The sequence below is a fragment of the Toxorhynchites rutilus genome, chromosome 2, assembly GCF_029784135.1.
Source record: "Toxorhynchites rutilus septentrionalis strain SRP chromosome 2, ASM2978413v1, whole genome shotgun sequence".
Taxonomy (NCBI): Eukaryota; Metazoa; Arthropoda; class Insecta; order Diptera; family Culicidae; genus Toxorhynchites; species Toxorhynchites rutilus.
This window is the reverse complement of record NC_073745.1, coordinates 7,408,727-7,432,592: the sequence shown is the minus strand read 5'-3', so window position 1 is coordinate 7,432,592 and position 23,866 is coordinate 7,408,727. Positions and strand designations below refer to the sequence as shown.

General features: G+C 40.0%; 2 protein-coding genes across 3 annotated transcripts; both read right to left on the bottom strand.

Moving 5' to 3' along the window:
- LOC129764454 (uncharacterized protein K02A2.6-like) lies at positions 1-3,714 on the bottom strand. Its single transcript, XM_055763532.1, has 2 exons — positions 3,193-3,714; positions 1-3,105 (listed from the first exon to the last, which is right to left on the bottom strand). The coding sequence occupies exons 1-2, from the start codon at positions 3,712-3,714 to the stop codon at positions 1-3; spliced, it is 3,627 nt and encodes a 1,208-aa protein (XP_055619507.1).
- A 5,949-nt stretch (positions 3,715-9,663) lies between these two features.
- On the bottom strand, positions 9,664-21,842 carry LOC129769514 (aldo-keto reductase family 1 member B1-like). 2 transcript variants are annotated; one of them, XM_055771838.1, is made up of 7 exons: positions 21,705-21,842; positions 21,483-21,644; positions 10,992-11,134; positions 10,447-10,930; positions 10,179-10,387; positions 10,023-10,105; positions 9,664-9,864 (listed from the first exon to the last, which is right to left on the bottom strand). In XM_055771838.1, the coding sequence occupies exons 1-6, from the start codon at positions 21,705-21,707 to the stop codon at positions 10,063-10,065; spliced, it is 1,044 nt and encodes a 347-aa protein (XP_055627813.1). In that variant the 5' UTR covers positions 21,708-21,842; the 3' UTR covers positions 9,664-9,864; positions 10,023-10,062. The 2 variants fall into 2 exon arrangements, with proteins under 2 accessions (XP_055627813.1, XP_055627812.1); XM_055771837.1 differs by lacking the exon at positions 10,023-10,105 and having other exon boundaries at positions 21,705-21,839.
- Positions 21,843-23,866: the final 2,024 nt, after the last annotated feature.

Genomic DNA, 23,866 nt, shown 5'->3' with positions numbered 1-23,866 from the left:
TTACATTATGCGATCATCGATGTATCTAATATAGTCACGAAGATGAGATGGAGGTTTCCTATTTCGTACCGGTTCAGGTTCAGTTGTCTCCATTAGTTCTGGCGAAGACTGACGGCATTGCTCGGTTGGAACGACAGTTTCTCCGTTGTTACGCCAAGAGGAAATCTTTTTAGTTTGAGATACGTGTCGTTTTAGTACTTGACCTTCACCGTCATTGAGGGTAAGACTACCGTTCCTTTCCTGGATGACAGTATACTGCGTAGGAGCGAAGCGAGACTCACCTTTTGCGCGTGTGTGTCGTTCGATTATTACCGTGTCGCCTGGCTTTACTCTGCATTTCCGTGCACCTCGTCGAACATCTTCCCGAAGTTTGCCAGACATTTTTGATTCTCGGTCAGTTTTCTCGAAAAGCTCCTCGTCAAATGTTGCTTTACTGTGCCGCAGAAGTGGGAGTCCGCGCTTGACTTTCCGTGCAAGCATAACCTCCTCCGGCGGGACCTTGGTTACGCTGTGCGCCGCTGCGTTATGCGCATTTACTGCTTTTTGAAGTTCTTCTATGAAATTGGTCTTGTCGGTAGAAGCTGCAACCATCGCTTTATTGATCACTTTCATGCACGATTCCACCAACCCATTTTGTTGTGGGAATAAAGGAGTTGAAAAAATCATGTTGATTCCACGCTGGCTACAATAAGTTTTGTAATCATCGCTGTTGAACGGTGGTCCGTTATCCGTTTTAATGTTCTTAGGATAGCCTTCTCTTTCGAATACCTTCTCAAGCACTCTTTTGGTACATTCGAAACTGGTGGATCTGACCGGTCTGGCAGAAAGGTACCTAGACCTATAGTCAACGATTACGAGGATTGAAATTCCTCCAAACTTGACATAGGGGCCATTGAAATCCAAGGCTATCGTTTCCCAGACGGTTTTCGGCATAAAAACACGCTCCATTGGGGTAGTTCTTTCTGGTTTTCCATTGATGACACATGTTCTGCATTTTTCAACCCAATTTTGAACATCTTTTGAGATAGAAGGCCACCATACACGCTGTCTTATTATGCTTTTCATCTTAGCTGTTGTAGGGTGTCCTTCATGTGCGACCTGTAAAGCCTTCGTCTGGATCGATTTTGGTATTACAGCGCAACCGGTTTTGATGAGAATGCCATCTCGCACTGCTAAGTCATTTTCAACGACTTGATACCTGCGTATATCTTTGGTCCACCTTCCTGTATCTAGAGCGCTCGTTACTTTTTGGAGCGTTTCGTCATTTTCGGTAGCGTCTCGAATTTCCTGTTCTGTCAAAAATTCTACACAGTTTGCTTCAAGTTGTGCAATCTCCCAAGGACTTACATCTTCGTCAAAGGGTTCATCATCACCGCAATACAGTCTCGATGAGGAGTCGGCTATGTTATCCCGGCCACGAACGTATTCCACGTCGTAATTGTACGGGCTCAATCGTAGTGCCCAGCCATCGGCACGGGTAAGAGCTCGCTTTGACTCTTCCCGAGATCGATTCAAAATGAACGCTACCCCTTGAGCGTCTGTACGCAGTGTGAAATGCCTCCCAAGAAGGAAGAAAGAAAAATGTTCCACTGCCCAAACAGCGCTTAATGCCTCGCGCTGGTTTTGGGCGTACCTTTTTTCGGTGCTGGTTAGAGCTTTAGACGCAAAACTAATTATTCTTGGAGTATGTCGGTCGCTTTCTTGGACCAGTACAGCTCCCAAAGCTACTGGTGACGCGTCGGTGTATAGAATTGTCCGATCGTTCTCGGAAAAATATCCTAATGATATCGTACATTCCACGATTCGCCTTTTAATCAAGTTGAATGCCTCGCTTTCTTTGTGACCCCATGTCCAGGTTTTTGAGGATGTCATGGCCCATAGAGGGCTTGAAATGTCTGCGTAATTCTGTATGTATGGGCCGATGAATGAAGCCAACCCAAGGAAGCTTCTAAGCTCTGAAAGCGTGATTGGTTCTCGAAAGTTTCGTACGCCGATAATCTTCTCTTTATCTATGTAAAAGCCTTCAGCGTCCAGCTCGTGACCAAGGAATTTTATCTTGGTCCTATCGAATTCGCATTTTTCTATATTCAGAGTTAAGTTATTTTTCCTCAAAATTTTCAAAACATTTGCAACGGATCGTCGAAGTTCTTCAAGCGTCTGCGCAAATATGAGGATGTCGTCGATGTATACGATTATATTGTCTGCATCCTTTAATATGCGCGACATTTCCCTCTGGAACACCTCGGGGGCACAGTTAACCCCGAACATGAGTCGAGTAAACCTGTACATGCCGTCTTCTGCCAAGAAGGTTGTTAAGTCTCTCGATTCCTTTGACAACTCGAGGTGATAAAAAGCGTTACTAAGGTCTAATTCCGAGAAATATTTTGCTCCATGAAGCTTCACCTTCATTTCATCTATAAGAGGGAGCCGGAAATATTCTCGGTTGATAGCCCTATTTGGGGCCCTCATGTTTACCACGAGTCGAAAATCACTTTTCCCTTTTGAAACAGCGGACATTCCGCTAATCCAGTTGGGTGCTGAGGTAACCTTTTCGATTATTCTACGTGCTTCCATATCGTGCAGTCTGCGTCTTGCTGCCTCCCGGTATGCAGCTGGCACGTTATAATATGCGTTCTTCACTGGGGCAATCGATTTGTTCACACTGAACCTTACCATGACCCCTGGCATTTTCGGAAATTTCTCCTCATCTTTTATTGTTTCGCAATTATTGATGGTTGATCCAATTTTCAGTAGTTTCATGTCACTAGCGGTAGATCGGCCAAGAAGCGATCTAGCTCCTTGCCGTATAACATAGAAGATAGCAATAATAGAGGGTTTAACGGCTTCCATTACAGCAACTTTGGCCTTGAACGAGCATTCAACAGGTATTGGATCTTTACAACCGTATGCGTGTATTCCTGAACTGGGTAGTTTTATGATCTCGAATTTCGCTTTCCCTAAGTTAAATTCAACCTGCAGGCGCTCCCAATCATTCCCACCAATGACATTTACGTCGGCGCCAGAGTCAATTAAGAAACGAATTGGACTCGATGACCCCACACTACATGAAATCAAGGCGTCTTCCAAGGAGAGAGCATTAGTATACTAAAAAGGAATGAAAAGTAGGTCTCAGTAATGGCATCGTTTTTTTAATCTCAATATCTTGTATTCATAGATTCAATTTTTCAATACCTGTTTGGACTCTTCCTGTATTTCATCTTCAGATGTATCGCCTTTCGGGACTTCTCGATTTTGTTGGGTAACGTATACGCGTTTCTTCCGACAGGCTGCCGCGAAGTGACCACGTTTACCGCAACTGTTGCAGTTTCTCTGTAACGCTGGGCAAACGCCATTCCTGTGGTTCATCAGATTACACTTTGTACAACGTGAACGTCGGCCTTGACCATAATTCTGCTTATTACGTTTTGCAAATCGTATACCGTCGTGTTCGCCCAGATTTTTCCGCTTCCTGTTGTGTTCGTCATTTAAGATTTGTCGATTACTTACTTCGAACGCATTGACATCCACAGGCTGCAGGGTTTCTGCTTCATATGCTTCGTCGCGGGTCGCGGCCTGCACGATGTAATTCGATTCGTGTCCGTAGGTTCTAGCTGTTTTAACCAAATCCTTGTTTCTCAACCCTTTTAGGAGCTGCGCTCGCACGAACCTGTCCTGATCTTCGGTGCTGTAGTTACACAGTCGTACCTTGCACATTAAACGAGCGTGGAAAGCGACTGCTGATTCACCTTTTTCTTGTTTCATGCAAGAAAAGGCTTCATGCTCCGCCGCTGTATCTGTCATAGACCGGAAATAATCACGAAGACTTTGTAACAGTTGATGTCTTTCAAGTTTGGACGCAACTTAGCGGCTCGAACAATTTCTTGTAAATCCGGTCCCATAGAAAGAAACAATAATTTAGTTCTTTTGACAGGATCATTCGCGTTGTTCAAAGAGGCTGCGATTTCAAAGTTCTCAATATATCGGTTCCACTCTTCCCACATTTTATTAGCTGGAACACCACTAGGAAAGGATTTGATATTATCCCAACGGATTGCCGACGAAGCTCCTTCCGTGTTGGTCATTGCGGTCGGTGTGTTCCAGCTCGAGTCGGTATGAGAGTGCGACGAAGAAGGTTTATCGTATGATTGTAATCGTGTTAATACTGTAGCCATATCTCCTAAAACTTTCTCGATGCGCTCCCTTCGTTCGTTTGAGGTTTCTCCACTCGATTTTTCATTGATGCCCGAGTCAGCATGCTGGTCAGTCTTTGGGTTCATCGAATCATCACCTGAATCTGGAGTCAAGCTTTCAGCACAGGACTCGGCATCGTTATCGCTGTCTTCAGGGATTTCCTCACGACCATCGTTATCGTCTGGTTCGCTACTTTCAACTCCCGGGTGGGTTTCAATTTCGGTCTCTTCCGAGCGCACTTCGACGAAATGGGCAACGTCATTGTCGTTACCTTCGGTCATGTCCATTGCCAGAATGTATCGGTCCTTGCACGCCATATCCACTTGTTTTTATCACTGTTAACCTGAAATCAGTTGCACAGTCTTAAAAGGTTGTGACGATTATGTTTACATTAGTGTATCTTATGAAAATATGCATAATTCATTCATATCTTGCTCTGGGTGTCGCAATACACCATCTGAATGTTTCCGTCTCTTCACCAACTAGGTTCAGAGTTTACTTTTCTACTTCTTCCAATTTCGATGAGTGCACACTCATTGTTGGTTGCGAATTGCAGATGTCCCGTTCCGCTAATTGATAAAATCATTATCCAGCAGCGGTTGTCCCAACTCGCTTCTCAAATCGTTCATTTGTGATCTCCCGACACACGTCGCTCTAATATGATTTTCTCTAAATCATTTCTCTTCGTACAGCGGACGTCCCGAACCGCTTAAGAAAGAAATTAATCTTTTTCCCTCTATAATGCTCTCTAAGAGCAAAACCAAGAGACGCCAAACATAACCTCGACTTCTTGATTATGTTTGTTCCGTGTAGCTGCTGGCTGATTCCTTCCTGTGTCATTTTACCATTTTAAATGTAAAAATAGGTTCTCAATTTATGTTGCTGGAGTTAGCAACTCCTGGCAGGATCGCCAATGTGGAGTTCCGAAAGCCACTCAGGAATCAGCCAGGCAGCCATTGTTACTCCGTGTACGAATACACGTCTTACCTTGTCGAACGCCGGATACCAAAAGAGGACGAGCAATGGTTGTTCTCGCAGTTAATGCTTATCTCGTGTAGAGTTTACACACACTCTCTCATCGAACTCCCCAGCCCTATTTCGCCTTACTTCAGTCCATGTTACACTGCGCCATATTAGCCCACGCGCTCTCCAGCCCTATTTCGCCTCACGTCAGTCCATGATACACTGTTCCATATTCAGCCCACACAGCATTAACATCACGAATGTGTTTACCCAACCTCGGACAACCCTACGGGCGTGGTTTTTGGTCACTTCGACCCGATCTCCTCACCAACGAGAACATAACAGAGCTCCAGACACGATGGCAATTTTGGACACGTCAAAGGCGTAACTATCGTAGCTGGATGGAATGGTGGCTTATGTACGGAAAGCCTAAGATAATCAGTTTCTTCCGATGGAAATCGAAGCAAGTGTATGACGAGTTTCATCATGCACAACAAACGCTGTATATGCAGCTGCGACGGGCATACGACAGCTACTACCAGAACCCGGGAATGCTCACAACCATCAACCGCCTCAAGGGAGAAATGCTTGCTCTGCAACGAAGATTCACACAAGCTTTCGTTCGTATTCACGAGCAAATTGTAGCGGGAGAACCTCTATCCATATTTCAACTTGGGGAAAGAAGAAGAAAACGGACGACGATTACACGACTAGCTGTCGATCGTGGTGGATCATCGATGACTCACAAAACATACAACACCACGTGCTCCAATATTTCTCCGACTTATATAAGGAAACAGGCAGAGAAGTACAACCCGATAACTTTCAGTGTGCCCAAATAATTTCCGAAAATGATGCGTCAAACGAGTCGTGTATGAATGCAATCACAACAACTGATATTTGAGGTGTTATTAAAACAAGCGCCTTCAAGAAATCACCGGGGCCAGACGGAATTCCGAAAAAAATTTATCTACGAGCTTTTGACGTTATCCATCGCGAGCTGAACCTAATTTTGAATGAAGCACTAGCGTCCAATTTCCCGTCAAAGTTTGTTGATGGTGTAATTGTCCTGGTTAAAAAAAGAGGATCTGGAGACACTGTTGGCTCGTACAGGTCGATCTCGCTTCTTAACTTCTTGATTGTTAAGTTAAGCTTCTTGATTGGGAACACTGCCTTATGTGTACAAGTTAAATTTTCCTGTCGTGATTATCACCGTCGATTATTGTGTTTTATTACGTCCTTTAATCTTGTTTTCGAGTCATCACTGTCTATCAGTACTTAATCGTTGATTCTGCTCGTTTGTATATTGATTATTTTTACCGTTGTGATAAAATTTTACGTCGCGAGTTTGTGCATTCGTTGGTGTCTAAAAATAACAAAGTCGTACTATTCTCCACGTAGATTTTTTCTTTTGAAGCGACATCTGCTGGAATAAAACAGAAACCATAAAAAGCTCGTTCGATTGCACGCTCCCCTTGCATCTAACTGATTTGCACGCGTACTATATAGCCTACCTAAAGGCGCGTCATCATGGTTAAAAACTGCGCTAAGTGCTCTAATGCAATCACGGGCATCGATTTCGTTATCTGCCGCGGCTACTGTGGTGCAGTTTTTCACATGAATGCCTGTTCTGGTGTAACTCGTGCGCTGCAGTCATACTTCGCATCCAACAGAAACAACCTTTTTTGGATGTGTGACCAATGCGCTGAGCTTTTCGAAAATTCGCATTTTCGTGCTATCACGCGCCAGGCAGACGAACAATCTCCTCTATGCACGCTCACGACTGCGATTACTGAGTTGCGCTGCGAAATAAAACATCTGCACTCTAAGCCCGTTGCTGAGTTCTCACCCGCTACAAGCATAGGCTGGCCAGCACTTGAACAGCGCAGAGCTATGAAACGTCCCCGCGAGACCGATTACACTACGCGAGCTCCCGAGAATTGCCAAATAGGAAGCAAAAAGCCGATGGAAAATGTTGTTTCAGTGCCTATTTGTAACAATGATGCTGATCGGAAATTCTGGTTATATTTATCCAAAATTCGTCCCGACGTCTCTGTGGAAGCGGTATCGGCTATGGTCAAAGCCAATCTCGGGATTGAAGATAATATTTCCGTGGCGAAGCTCATCCCGAAGGGTAGAGAGTTAGAATCTCTTACTTTCCTATCCTTTAAAATTGGCCTCGACCATTCGACCAGAGAAAAAGCACTGGATCCATCAACATGGCCCGAAGGTTTGCTGTTTCGGGAGTTCGAAGATTACGGCTCCCAAAAATTTCCATTTCCACCGAAGCACAAGAAGCCAACAACACTGTTGCTGCCACCAGAAACTACACAACCTCCGATCACGCCTATAACGAGTTTGATTCCTCCAGCCCGGGACGCAACAATATAAGCCATTTGGAAGGCCCTTATCCCTCCATCACAGTCGTGTCCTTCTCGTCAACGGTCAACAGTCGTCCCGGACCTGTGTTTTGGCATGGAAAAGGGGTCTTCCAGGTCTTCCGTAATGAGAGAACATCACATTCTCACAAGCGCTCAGAAATGTTCTAACGCACAGAACAACATCTTCCAAGCCACGTTGGCCCTCAAAGATAGGATCGCTATGTTGACCGCACGAAAACAGACCGGCAAGCTAGTGTCTTTTGACTTGGACCATGCATTTGACCGAGTAAGGCACTCATTTCTCTTCGGGAACATGCGATCACTCGGTATAAACAGCCAGCTCGTAGATCTCCTCAGACGAATCGCTGCTCTATCCTCTTCCCGCCTGTTGATAAACGCCCACATGACAGCATCGTTTCCTATCGAACGATCGGTGAGACAAGGAGACCCAATTTCAATGCATTTGTTTGTGTTATATCTACACCCTCTGTTGGTTTCGATTGAACGTGTGTGCGAAACTGACCTGGTCGTGGCATATGCGGATGATATCAGCGTCATCGTCACAACTGGGAGCAAAATTGGAACAATGTGTGACTTGTTTCATCACTTTGGGCGAGTGTCAGGGGCTGTGCTGAACCTGAACAAAACAACGTCGATTGATGTCGGGTTTATGAATGGGAATCCGATTCAAGTGGACTGGTTACGGACGGAGGATGATATTAAAATTCTGGGTGTAATATTTACCAATTCGATACGACTAATGATCACTCTTAATTGGAATGCGTTGATTGGCAAAATTGCACATCAGGTGCGAATACATAGTATGCGCACCATCACACTTCATCAAAAGGTGATACTACTCAACATCTTCATTACATCAAAAGTGTGGTATCTGTCGTCGATTCTTCCACCATACAGTATGCACACCGCCAAAATAACTGCTATCATGGGGCTGCTCCTGTGAAACAGACAACCAGCACGTGTGCCGATGCAACAGTTGGCAAAACCCCGAAAGCAAGGAGGCCTGAATCTACAGCTTCTGGCACTGAAATCAAAGTCACTATTTACTAATCGACATCTTCAAGAGATCGATTCCATTCCCTACTATTCCTACTTCCTCACCCAATCTACTCCTCATCCTACTCCAGCAAATATTCCCTGCCTCAAAATAATCCTGCAAACACTTTCCCGTTTGCCTCCCCAAATACAACAACGTCCTTCTTCCGATCAAATTCATCGATTTTTTATCGACCAGACAGCCAAACCGAGAGTGGAGTTGCGTCATCCTGCTGTAAATTGGAGGAGTGTGTGGCACAACATTGGAAGCCACAAGCTGACTTCAGCCCAACGTAGTAATTGGTACCTGCTGACGAGAAAATGGAGCATCGAGTTTTATGGTGTACGATAGGACGAGTAGACAATGAGCAATGCCTACACTGCAATGCTGCACGTGAAACTCTCAACACAAACTCAGTGAGTGCCAACGAATAACAATGGCATGGACGCTTCTACAGAGGATAATAGCAACAACACTTGACGTTCGCAGGAGGCTTTCATATAACGATTTGATACATCCAACTTTAAATGGCGTGAATGGAGAAACGAAAACAAAAATAATGAAAATTTTTATCAGTTACGTAATATTCATAATGACTTCTGACAATGTGGTAGATGTAAATGAATTGGAGTTCCACCTAAGATTTGGATTTTAATGATACAATATTTTATGTAAATAGCTTTGACAAAACAATGAAATGAACCAAATTTTGATTTATAAAAAAATAAAAAAAAATAAAAAAATAAAAATCTCTGGATGAAGCTCAAAAATTTCATCCTAATCTGAAACACTCATATTATTGAGAGTTAACAACTTTCAGAACTGAACGAAAATATTACTTTAAATTTGAATATACATATACCCTACATACTACAATCTTAAATTGATAAATTGAACTGTTTATTCTATCTTGTGCATTAGGTTCATCAATTTTGAACAATGTGAATTAGACATTCAATCTGAAAATGAGATATTGTCACATCCAATATTTGCATTAATCACAATATCATGGATTGGAAATAAATTAAATAGGCTCAGGAACGTTCTCTATACATAAAATTGAGCAACATATGAACGCGGGGCTGTCCATTTCGGACGAACTAGTTTTATTCAATCTGTGTTCTATATGAAGCATTTGCGTGTGCGAACACAAAAGTTTTCAGTGCACATAAATAATGATTATCAGCAGGGGTCTAATAGTGAGTGATATTGATGAAACAGTTGGTTCAATATTCCTCATTTTCGAACGGATGGTACGGATGACCGGCGGCACTAAAAAGATAGCAAATAGAATTAATCTACTAAAAAATATAGATCATATAGAGTGAGGAGAAACAGAAAGAAAATTACTACACAAAAGTAAACTACAAAGGAATTCATAAAACAGTGTAATCGACGGAGGATTAGTAACCCACACCAATGATATTTACATCAACAGCAGCTATAATTTCGGCGATTCCTTTTCGTCGTTTAAAATTCCTCTCTGAACGGAATGTGGGGATTTGTATCCTCTCTATTCACCATTCGAAAGTAATAATCATTATATATCTAACACTCATCTAAAAACATATAAAATCAATGCTTACCTCGAGATCGGTACAACTCGTCCGTTACAGTCGAACGATGTAACAAGTTTCATATCATCCTCAGATAACTCGAAGTCAAATACTTCAAAGTTAGATTGAATTCGGGCTTTGTTAACAGATTTGGGGATGACCACGTGTCCGCGTTGGATCTGATAACGGATCAAAATCTGGGCCGGCGTCTTGTTGTACTTCTTGGCGATTGATACAATCTATTAGACGAAAATTAAATTAGTGAGCAATGAATATTGCACGATGATTTCAATCCCACCTTGGGATCCTCCATTAGTTGGGGATCGTCAGGCTTAGCCCATGGACGGTTAGGTGAACCAAGTGGGCTATATGCGGTTATAACCAAATCACGCTCAGCGCAGAAGGAGGATAGTTTGACTTGCGCCAAATAAGGATGACATTCAACCTGGTTCGTCACCGGTTTCACCTTCGCAATAGCCAAAATACGCTCAACTTGCTTCGAGTTGAAGTTCGAAATACCGATACTTTTCGCCAGGCCCAATTCAACCAATTTCTCCATCTCCTTCCACGTGTCCACATAGTCGACGTCGGAATAGGCGGTTTTTCCATTTTCATCGGTGGGGAACAGCGCGTCGCCCTCTCTGTAACCCATTGGCCAGTGAATCAAATAGAGGTCTACGTAATCCAGACCAAGATTTTTCAACGTCGTTCGGCATGCTCCTTCGACCAGCTCTGGCCGATGAAAGGTGTTCCACAGCTTGCTGGTGATGAAAATGTCCTCGCTGAAGAGAAAATGAAACAAAAGTTAGACTTCCGAATGACCGACGTAAAAAAATCGCTCACCGTTTGATGACGCCTTCCTTGATCTTGGCATTAACGCCCTCGCCCACTTCATGCTCGTTCTGGTACACATGAGCACCGTCGATGTGGCGATAGCCCACATCGATAGCATCCTTTACGGCCTGGGCAACCTCACCCTGTGGGGACTGAAATATGGGGCTATTAGGTTTGTGAGTTCAGTTGCGAAACAGTAACGGTAGTCATTTAATTACTCCCATTATTACTCAAGTGGCATTATAAATGAAACACGATGACATATTTGTTGGATTGGCGTGAGATAAGGTGTCACCATTCTATGGCATTTTTTTAATTGTTTGAACTTCTAGGTTTGGATGCCTTCGATGATAAACATCAGCAATAAAGAGTGCTTCGGTATTTTATGTGATCGTTTGTGCTAAGAAGGGATACATTTTTGATTCCCGATTATAATTCTAATTCCGATTCTAATTTCCCGATAACGTCAAGAACGGGCGGCGATAAGCCAAGTAATCCGAGTTAGCGCTGCCGGCGCCAAGCGCATATTTTTTTACGAACCGTGCGGATGTCAAAATGTTAAGATTATGAACAAGATATGCACGAAAGAACGTGAAACAAAACAAGCTTGAGAATGTAGTGTTATTTTAAGTCTCGTGAAAGCCTTGTCCACGATCTGGTTTGATGGTTCGACCAGATCGAAATGCAATTTACGAATGAAAGTAGCGCGCTTTAAAGCACGAGCCTCAACGGTTTCAAGCTTCAATTCGGGGGTTTATTTTGACGTAGGACTACGTCTTCGATTTCTACATAGGGGGTCACTTTTCGAAAAATGTAACGAAACATTAACCCATTAGAGCCCAAGTGTACAAGAACTTAATCCAAATGGCATGAAACTTTCTAGTTCATCTAGGTGTGTCCCGAAACGGGAGGGAAACGCAATATTTTGGTTTGGAGTTCTTTGGAAATTGAGATATCTGACGTATGAAATTTCATACGCTGAGTCGATACAGCCGATACAACGGAAATCATTTGAATATCGAATAAAACGGTTTTATTTCATAAAATTCAACTTCATCAACCATTTTCATGATACATCAGCAAGCCGTGGAATAAAGGTGACGTATAATTTTCATCAAAACGAATATTGCAGATTTTCTTCGTGATTTTTTTTTCTTGTAGGTCATTTCAATGTTTTGAAGACTATTTCTCGAAGAAGTTGTGAAGTTATTGGAGCCATTTGTTTAGCGAGTGGAATTCCCCGAAGAAGATATACGAATTTTGAATTTTCAAGTGTTTTTCGGTGTGTGTGAAGCTTCCCGCTGTATTGAACCTTGGTGCAGGATTTCTGAAGATTCCCTGCCTCTGGAAAATATAAAACAGCTAAGTTTTTGTTTTGTGTTACTTAATTAATTAATTAATTTTATTTTATTTTTTTTTATATATACAAAAATAATAGTTTTATTTTCTGTGAGTGTTAGGCATTTTATGCTCTCTCTGCTCTCATTTTTATTACACAATTCTATCTAAATGGAGGGGAACGAACCCTCCGATGTTGATATGAGCATCGTAGCTTCTCCTAGTAATTGTTTTTCTGAAGTTCGTCCTTCGAAAAAAAATAAAAAACAATCACAGTTAAATTCGACACAGCCAACAATTGATTCTGTTTCACTCAGTTCGGTTCAAAATCTAATTAATTCTCCTCAACATCCAATCATTGAGAATATTCCTCCCAAGAATCTTTCTCGAATACGACAATACCAGAACGTTTCGGGTTCATCGAAAAATCGTTGGGTGGTATTCTTCCGTCCCAAAGGGAAACCGTTAAGAGTGACCCAAATTTGTAAAGACTTGAAATCTAATTACTCAAGTGTCTTGGAGATTACAAAAGTTAATAAAGACAAACTTCGTGTTGTGCTCTCGGATTGTAAAGACGCTAACGCAGTTGTAAATAATTCTTTGTTCACTACTGAATATCGAGTGTATATTCCGGCACACATTGTTGAAATCGATGGTGTGGTTTCGGAAAAATCTCTCCAACTAGCAGATTTCGAAAAAGCAGAGGGTATTTTTCATGATGTAAAACTTCCTCATGTGAAAATTTTAGAAGTTCGATCGCTGAATTCATTTATAATTGATGGCAACGAGAAGAAATATTTCCCATCTGGTTCTTTTAGAATCACCTTCGAGGGCACAGCTCTTCCAAATTATGTGCTCATTGATAAGCTTCGTCTTCCAGTTCGATTATTTACTCCCAAAATAATGTCATGCACTAATTGCAATCAGTTAGGTCACACTAAAACCTTCTGTTGCAATAAAATTAAATGTTCTAAGTGTGGAGTCGATCATGATGAAAGTATTTGCAACAAGGATGCTGATAAATGCATTCTTTGTGGAGGTGTTCCTCACACAGTTAAAGACTGTCCAAAATACAAATCCCGTTCAATTAAACTTAAACAGTCACATAAAGATCGTTCTAAGCGATCCTTTGCTGATATACTCAAGGCAGCTCAGGTATCCGAGATTTCAGAAAATCGTTTCTCTGCTTTATCAGAGGATGATGAATCGGATACTACTTTCGATCCAATAATCGCGGGAAGAACCAGGAAGAGAAAAAATACTTCCTCCTCCAAGCCTGCTAAAAAAAGAGGATTATCCTCTAATCAACCAGAAGCTTCTTCTCATTTTTCTGCTCCTTCCAACAGTAACCCTCCTGGTTGGGGATCCTCTAACTATGACGTTCATTTCCCTGCATTGTCAAGTCATCCCAGATTTGCTTCTCGATCGGTTCCTGAACCCCAATCATTTTCAGGAGGTATTTGCTTTTCTTCAATTGTTAGATGGATCTTTGATATTTTCGGAATTTCAGATTCATTGAAATGTCTCATTTCTGCTTGGCTTCCTACTATCAGTCAAATATAAACAAATGGTTGCAAAGTGGCCCCTCCTCTCCTTCATTAATTTCGATGCCTAATTTATTGGATGAGTCAGAGAATTCTACTATTCTACAGTGGAATTGTAGAAGTCTTCTTCCAAAACTTGACTCATTCAAGCAAATGCTCCATTTTTTGAATTGCGATGTGTTTGCTCTATCTGAAACATGGCTTCGTTCGGACAATATATTAAACATCCATGATTTCAATATTATTCGTTTAGACCGTGATGATTCCTATGGAGGAGTTCTCATAGGTATTAGAAAATGTTATCCATTTTACAGGATTCCCCTGCCTTTAGTCACAGGAATTGAAATTCTTGCGTGTCAGGCACGCATCAAGGGTAGAGATTTGTGCATTGCTTCTATTTATATTCCACCAAGTACAATGCTTAATTATCGAAACCTTGTGAATATAATTGAGCTTCTTCCACAACCTCATCTTATTTTGGGAGATTTCAACTCACATGGCATTGGCTGGGGTGAATCTTTTGATGATCGAAGAGCTAATTCTATTTATGATCTTTGCGATGAATTCAACATGACAGTTTTAAATACAGGTGATATAACAAGAATTGCTCCTTCATCAGGCCGCGCAAGTCGCTTAGATTTATCATCTAAGTGGGATCAAGATTGTACAAATCTCTATAAAGAAAAATCGAATGCTTTCAAGAATTGGCGTAAATCAGGCTCCTGCGAACGTTACGACAATTACATTTATCTGGAGCGTAAATTTCAAAAGCTTCATAAAAGTCAAAAAGAGAGGCTATTGGCGTAATTTTGTGAATGGGCTTTCCCGAGAGTCTTCCTTGAGCACTCTTTGGAGAGTTGCCAGACAAATGAGAAATTCAACTCATTCAAATGAACAAGTTGAATATTCTGAAAGGTGGATTTTTGACTTTGCCAAGAAGATATGTCCAGACTCAGCACCTGCTCCACCTCCCTTCTTGGAGACATCTGATGATATTGCGCCTCCGTTCAGTATGGCTGAATTTTCGTTTGCACTTCTGTCATGTAACAATTCGGCGCCGGGGTCAGATAGGATCAAATTCAACTTATTGAAAAATCTACCTGATAATGCGAAGAAACGTTTGTTAAAATTGTTCAATGTTTTTCTTGAGCAGAACGTTGTTCCGCATGAGTGGCGACAGATTAAAGTTATAGCTATTCTGAAACCTGGTAAACCTGCGTCTGATTGTAATTCTTATAGACCAATTGCAATGCTCTCTTGCATTCGAAAATTATTAGAGAAAATGATTCTATGTCGCTTAGACAGCTGGGTTGAATCCAACAACCTCCTCTCACCTTCGCAGTTCGGGTTTCGTAGAGGTAAAGGAACTAATGATTGTCTTGCTCTGCTTTCATCAGAGGTTGACATAGCCTTGTGTAGTAAGCAACAAATGGCATCAGTGTTCCTAGATATCAAGGGTGGGTTTGATTCAGTTTCCATTGAGGTTCTTTTTGAAAAACTTCATCTAAATGGGTTTTCTCCAAAATTAAATAGTTTTTTGTTTAACCTAATGCGTGAAAAACATATGAGTTTTTCCCATGGTTCTTCGTCAGTTTTACGGATTAGCTACATGGGCCTTCCTCAAGCCTTCCTCTCATTGTTCGATACCAGGAAATGAAAAAGCTGATCTTCTTGCTAAGAAGGGCGCTACGGAAGGACTGTTATTTCATAGGCCAATTACTTTTGATGAATATCTCCATTTTCCTCGTGAACGTGCACTTCAATGTTGGCAGACAAGTTGGAATGGTAGTGATAAAGGTCGGTGGCTGTATTCTATCATTCCTAAAGTTTCCCTCAAACCATGGTTCAAAGGATATAATTATTCTCGTGATTTCATTCGAGTAGTGTGCAGACTCATGTCTAATCATTATTCCTCGAATGCACATCTTTTTCGAATTAACATCAGTGATAGTAACCTATGTATTTGTGGTACAGGTTACCACGATATTGATCACATTGTATGGTATTGCTCTGAATTTCAAAATAAAAGGTTATCTTTAATAGAAAATTTTCGCAAAAAGGGAATGCCACTCAATGTTTCGATCCGTGACGTTCTGGCTACTCGTAATCTCGATGCAATTATGTTGATTTATTACTTCCTCAAATCCATACACTTTCAAGTATGAGTATGTGTGTATTTTTCTTTTATTTTTGATTACCGTTTACTTCTCCAACTTTTTTGTTTTTTGTTATGAATATTTTTATTATTTATCAATAATATATGGTTATTAACGTTTTCATTTTTCTTCAACTATTTTCCTCAGAACTCAAAAATACTCAGATGCACGCAATTGCTCGCAATCTTCAAGGAGGTGGTTTTCTCTATAAAAAATCCTCAAGAAGAAGTCTTAAATAATATTTCATAATGAATTGTTGTATAATTATTTATATTGTTCTATTTCTTGAAAAAATCATAGGGTTTTTATGCCTTTATGAGAAAGAACATTTGCATAGTTCTACTCACAGAGGCTTTTCCCTATACATAAACACGGCTCATTGATGCTTAACGTTGCTGAGCCAGTTGAAAATAAATTAAATTAAAAAAAAAAAAAAACATTTTCATGGTTTATTAGCACTTTCGTGTTCTGCCGTTCTACGCATAATTGTTCCACGGTTCATAGGGATTGCATAGAACATAGAACATTTATGCGTAGAACGGCAGTGTATCGGATTTAGTATCACTGAGTATGGTACCGGAAAAAGCACTCCGAATGGTGCAAATCCACATCACACTTCAGGCAAATATACGTCGTACATCGGTTGTAATACGCTCACCTTCGTTGGGTACCATTGGGTTCGTATTATAAAATGATTTATTCCGTCAAACCTAATTTCCGATGACTTCGAGTTTAGGCTTGATCTGCATGAACTCGATCCTTGCTGGATTTACGGCGTATGAAATTTCATACGCTCAAAAGTAAACATAGATTTTTTTGCGGTTTTATATTTTTCTTCGGATTTTTTGCTAGATATCATTTTTTACACTCGTCTAGTAGTGTTGTGCCACAGATTTGAGCAATTTAATCTTTTAAGAGGTAAAACTTTGATAAATTTATGTTTACTTTTGCGACTCCATTAAACTCGAACTTTGCAAGCTTCAATACACAACAAAAAAGACAGATAAAATGACTCTGACACAAAAAAACACTCTTAAACTGTCATGTGGTATCATTTAAAATGCGCTTAACACTTTATTTTCATCAAAAACAGTTTTTCAAAATTGGGCATTTTTGCGTATTAAATTTCATACGCTGGGCACTAATGGGTTAAGAATTTTCAAATGCATATTACGCAAAATCGTTCTTATGACATATGTTATAATAAATGCCATATGTTATAATAAATGCCATTAGACGGCAAATTTATCCAGTAATTTTTCCAACTGAGACATCAACAGTGGAAATTTTAAAACAAGTAAACAATTTAGCGAATAAAAGAGCTATGTTTTTCAAGTGAATGCGAAGCTAAATCATGTATTATGCAATCTTTCAGCTTTCAGCTTGGTTCCCGTGAATGTTGTATGCAACACAAAACTGTGTGCAATAATGTTTTCTATCAAAAAAATTAGACATCTAGTCAATGTGTAGTAATAAGGATAATGTAGATGGTGGAGTGGGTTAGTAAGATGGCTGCAATTCCACAGAAAGTCATTATTTCAACAATACCAAGCTGATATTGTCATGACCCACAGTGTCAGTGTGTGTAACGTGAAATATAGTCTACAAACGAACATTATTTCACCGAAAAAGCTACTGCTACCGATGACTTTTTTTTTATCCCTTTTGTTTATTTTAGGCTCATTAGCATTTTAGCTGTAACAGAGCCGAATTTTTAATCGTGTACATGTCACATATTTATCATATCTATAATTAGCACATTACACAGTTGCCATTTTTCGGCGTTAGAGTATTCCCTTCTATACCATTGCAATGGTACACATTTACACAGTAGCCATTTAGGCGTAAGAGTTTACTATCTGTTCTTCCATTATCCAGTTAAGACTGGACAGCGGAGACAGTCGTTGATCCATTGCTGAGTTATTTATAGAACAGCAACCCGATGTTCCTTGCAGAACAGAGCAGTTGTATGGATGAATCGATCTTATTTCGACCGTGGATCGATCTCCATCGCTGATGATTGTTGCGTGGACGTAGTTATTCTGTAACAACACAAAGATGGTCAATGGGGGAGTTTTGAACTCACGATCGATCGCTTACTAAGCGAACGCGCAACCAATGTGGCTACGGAGACCCCCCTACCGATGACTTAGCATAAGACTAAAAATTAGAATAAGGCAATGGAAAGACATCACAATATCATATCTATCCATTAAAAACTAAGCAGCTTTATGATGTCATATATATTTTGCCTCAGTATTTTCGACATTTCTTTGTTTCTATCCCATAAACTTTATGTTCAATGTAATCAATTACGACATATATTTTTTGTTTACCTATTCACATATGCTTTGTCTACTATTCCGCCCAGCTATGTGTTATACTAATATTCATTTTTTTTTTCATTTATTCAGTTGAACTTCCCGTCAGAAGCTAATAAAAAAGCTAACTAACTAGTCGAAATGTCGCAACATTTGTCTGCTATTTACAATCGTATTTATTATTGCAATAAGCGCAAGTGCGAAAGTGGTGCAAAAAAGCAGGAAATTCGAATATTCTGGATCATGAGGTTGCGGATGATACATCTTACCACTTCAATTGTTACGAAACGATTGAGGCATATAACAAACAGACCTTTTCGGGGCCACCGTTTGAAATCTCAAGAGTTAAAATAACATATTTCTGACCAATGGAAAAAATTGTTCCGAACAATCACAGTTTTACGTCAAACTTACGTTTGTGCCTCTAGGCTCAGATTCTCTTACTTTTTACCCGCATGCATTTTTTGAACCCTGGAATGTGTTTTCCTAGTACGGACTACAAAAGCGGTTATTCGGTTATTCAAGTTGGCATTGAAAAATATGCCTTCATATTTTCAGCTAACTAAACTTCTAGGCATACTGAAAATGTTGATAACAATATGCCGTGATAAATAGGAATACTATCTGGTCGAATTTAAGAATCAGGACACCTTTCACAGTTACCATTATGATCAATACAATTTCCGTTCTTGAGGATATAAATAAATGAAAGAAAACTGAAACAAAGAAACGAAGTGCCTGAAGTTCATCAAATCAAGCAAATACGCGGTACGAGAAGAACGTACAGTTTAGATATATTCTGAAATTCCACCATAAATGAATAAAATGACCAAGGCATCATGCATCAAAGGCATCAAAGGGTAATGGACGGTCAGACTCATTCATTAAATTTACTTGTAATCGGTGTTGCCATACGTACAGATATTTTTTTTGTTATTTTTGGTACAGATTCTGTGCAGTACAGAGTACAGATTTTCGTCAAAAAGTACAGATTGGTACAGATTTTTCTGCTTGTGAAATTTCTTACATTCGAACAAAGGAACATAACGTGACAACTTTTTTTTAAATTTCAATTCATGATGGTACGCAATCTAGATTCAAAAAAAAATGTATAAGCATTATAAAACACACGAAGGACTTGCAAATATATATGTAGTATTTGCAGTAAATAAATGAGTATTTTTTCAGGCTAAATTTCTACAACGAATATTTTCGATGGTACGGATTTTTGGAAGAAAAAGTACAGATGAGAAAGATTTTTAACCCCTCTGGTACAGATTAAAATGTGGCAACACTGCTTGTAGCAGAGAACGTAATCTATCACAATGCTTGAATTGGCAAAGCATGAAATATGTTTAAACTCTTTATTTACTAGAGGCGAATAAACTAAAAAATTTACTTTCAAAATATGTTGAATTCAACTGGACTCGGAAATTTCATTTGTATTTGTTACATTCAATCAATAATCTAATCAAAACAAACAAATGATCGCCAAGCCAACGACAGTCCTACGCCAACCTTGCGGTTATAACATAGATAGAACTAACCCTTTTTTTTCATATGCCTCTGTATTTGGCTTCCCAAAATATAAGTTTTCATGTTCATATGACCAGTTTAATAGATATGTTTCATAAAGGCATATCCATAATTATGAATCTGAATGAATAGATAGGAACGTGTCTAATCGAAATGAGATCTTCGACAAAGTTCAGTGGATTATCTATTATTTATTAGCCAAATAAGATCAACCGAGGTGGAAAAATCGATCGATAGCCTTAAGATTATTTTTAACTAGCTGACCCGGCAAACTTCGTCCCGTCCAAAATTATTGTTTAGATATGAATTCTTTAGAACAAATTTCTAAATTTTTTCTCATCATAACATTTGTCTATGGGCAGAATACAACAAATACAACAAAATGAAGACGGATCAAAAGAGACCTTTCGTTCTACGGATTTTGCGATTAGCAACACATTTGGCCTTCCTTTTTTATTTACGAGTATATAGATATGAATGCGTTATTCCGCCTGAAAATCCATTTCCACTTTCAAACAAAGATCCATTTCGATAGCGCAAACATCGAATGGACCGACAACGCTTATCATGATGTAATTTTAAAACATATGGGGAATCAATTTTCCGATTTTTCCGACTTTCCTTCAGAGTTTTCCGTTTTGTCTAGCCATAAAATTGATCTACGGGCAGAGACGAATAGATCAAAATAAAGATGGCTCAAATCAGACGATTCCTTCTTCGGATTTCACGCTTAGCAACACATTTGGCCTTACATTTTTAGTTATACAAATATCTTTTTTTTTCGAAAATCATATATTTCAAACTATTTGACTGGTCGACTTGTCTTCGACTGAGTCGTTGAAAATTCAATGGGCCATAGAATAGATAAAAGCCCTTAGATTTGTTTTATTTTTCAGTTATAATTATATCGCTGGCTTAAGTCTCAAAAAGTAGTGTACGACACCAACGCTGAAAAAATATGATAATCATAAGATGTCATAATCATAAGCCCTCAATTGACTGTTTAATTTTTTGAGTGACATAAAACATTGGTTTCAAATCTCATGATTACTATCGATTTACACTGGTGAACAACGCCAGCGGTTATCACACAAGTCATGATCAGAGCTTCGGGAAAATTCTTCTGAAATCCACTGTAACACACGTATTATTGCGCTTCCGAGCACTAATATCAATGACACATTGAATAAACTTACGTTGGGAATGCGAAGTTGCTATAGAAACGTTAGTGCTGTTACCATAAGTATGCATGTAAATAAGGAATTATTCTCGTATGTATTGAATACGAGAACAAAGCGTGCGAAAATGATGCACATCCACATATGTTATAACGCTGGTCGCTTCCCATGAAACGAAGCACTCACAGATTTAATATCGCTGGTTACGAACTCCACCACCGGCGTTTCAATGGCGATCGATGGTACTTCATAGTAGTTCTGTTTGTTAGTTTTATAAATATTGTATTATCTGCACTCACGAAGCAAAAATGCAGCGTCATGTTTCGAATACACCTTTCCTTATTCTAGCGTCAATCAATGACAATGAATTATGTAATTTGGAATAAGTTAAGCAGGACGAATTAAATTGCAATGTGCATATACTTACGCCCCATGTTCCAAGGCCAAGAATTGGAATTGATTGACCATTGTTCAGCTTCACTCGCGGTACACTTGATGCCATGGCTTTATCTTTCCGGGTGTTAGAAAAATGATGAACAGCTGAGACGCTAAATGGACCGATCCGGGCACTGGCACGGCGTACGAACAACTGAAAGCATAGAATCGCTATTAGAATATATTTATAATCACTAGTCTCTGTATTGCCCACCATATACTTGTGTGCGGTGAAACCTGCTTCCACTCACTCCAAGCAGCCTCTACCGGGAGAAGATATCGTTATCACTGGACCGATAGCTCTGGGCGCTAACATATACTTGTGAACTAATTCACTACATTCAGCAACAGTGAGTGCCGTGATAGAACCAAAATGCTCTTTTAAAATACCGGCCGGCAGGAACGGAATACACAAGCAGGAAGTGTTTACGTACGTCGCGATGCTCACGCCGAACCTACGCCAACTACATTAAGATTCAACGAGCACGACGCGTATAGTACCAACACAAAACAAACTCGATTCCACACGAATAACAGTAGCGCACCGAATACGGACTATCGAAGAATTTGTAATACATTTTATGAGATAGATGTGGACAAATTTGGAAAAAAAAACTCTGCTGTTATCTTTCACTTCTTGCTCGAATCGAGACTTGTCTGGCTGACTGATAAGGCAACAGAAAATCAAATTGAATTGCACTATTCATATAAAAAACCGATGATAAAAGTGATAGCACTTGAACGACTTGAACCTGTACTATCGAGTGATCTGTAGGAGCGTGTGAATTTACGGTCAAATGACAGTTGCATTGCACTTCGAATATGCTACAAGCTGCTGTCACTCATTTCAAAAATTTTCCAGAGTTTGGAAAAAACGTGCTTCACATGGCATTTAGTAATAAGCAATTTAACATAAAAATTAACAATACTTTTATGTATTCGACGGTATAAATACAAAAGAAAATTACTCTCGCGACATTATGAAATCATCACGATGATGTAAAAATTGTTATCAGTTACTTAACTTAACTGTCGGATGAGAAAAGAAACTTGGAAAAGGGCACACCCGACGGGAAAAGTTTTTATTAATCATCGATGAGTTTCACATGCTGAATCAGAGCTGCTACACCTTCACATTGAGTTAATCATACACATGAAAAGAAGGATTGACACCTGGGGTGGGAAAGATGGACACTAACTAAATAGTAATATTTTGAAATTCGAGTTGATGTTCTCAATATGTTTTGGAGGTCTGCAAATAGATCTTTAACATGACTGAACAAAAATGGCCTGACTGACTAAAACTACCTAGAAGGGCCATTAAATCTTTCTCATTTTTTCCGCCTAAAATAGTCTCCTTCCGATGCCGGTATCTAAATCAAAAAAATTTTTCGTCACACGTCACGTGTTGGCTTTGAACGATGGTTTTTCTTAGTTTTTGGCATTAGTGTCTTACGTTTTTTTTATAGCTGAATGACGTAGGAAGCCTTTATCTTCTCCAGAGTGTTAACATACTGGTTAGATGTTGTAGCTGTTGCTTCCTCACCCCGAAGTCATCTCTTGGTAACTCGTTGGGTAACCATTTTTGGCAACGGCAACATAGCTGATGGTGCTACTTGAAACAACGGCTTTCAGTTGCTTTCTGATTTGAAATGCGCCTCGATATCTTCGTGATCAACTTGCATTCCTTTGTCATCATATGAAGGGTGACCACTATTCAATAGACTGCCACAACTAGGGACTTATTCGTTTCTGACTTCCGTCATGATAATTCCATACAATCTCCTCTCTAGGTCGAGGAGATGTCACACTAGCTCTTGCTCCTGCTGCTTACTGAAAACTGTCAGAAGTGGTCCTAGTTATGGTGAAATATAGAGGTTCTTGAAGTGCCGTATGAATGTTGTTCTTGGAGTGTTGTAATTCAAGGCAGCTATGCTTCCGGCGGATCTTCCCTCCACAGCTTCTACAGCCAAGGACAAACCAGCGGAAGAATTGGTTCTGCCATGACTTCTGGTCGCTCAAGTGAACATAGTTAGAGCGCATTTGTTAAGATAAGTAAGTAGGAGATAAATAAATTGTTTTCAAAACAAAATGTCCATCTTTCCCTTCGATGGAGTGTCCGTCTTATCCGACTTGATAAGTACGAACTTTGTTATCAACACGGATGCGGTCTAAATGGCCGTGGCGGACGTACTGTTGATAGGAGGTGACGAGTGAACTTATTTCAGTGAATACCCTTGCAAATAAAACTTTCCGCGTAATGTTCAGTGAGAATATCTGCGAAGTAGGGAACATAAACGGAGAAGTAGATAACAAGGTCAGCCACTGTAGGAGCCTGTACGAGCTGTGAACGCTGGAGCAGGTATTGATAAGTTT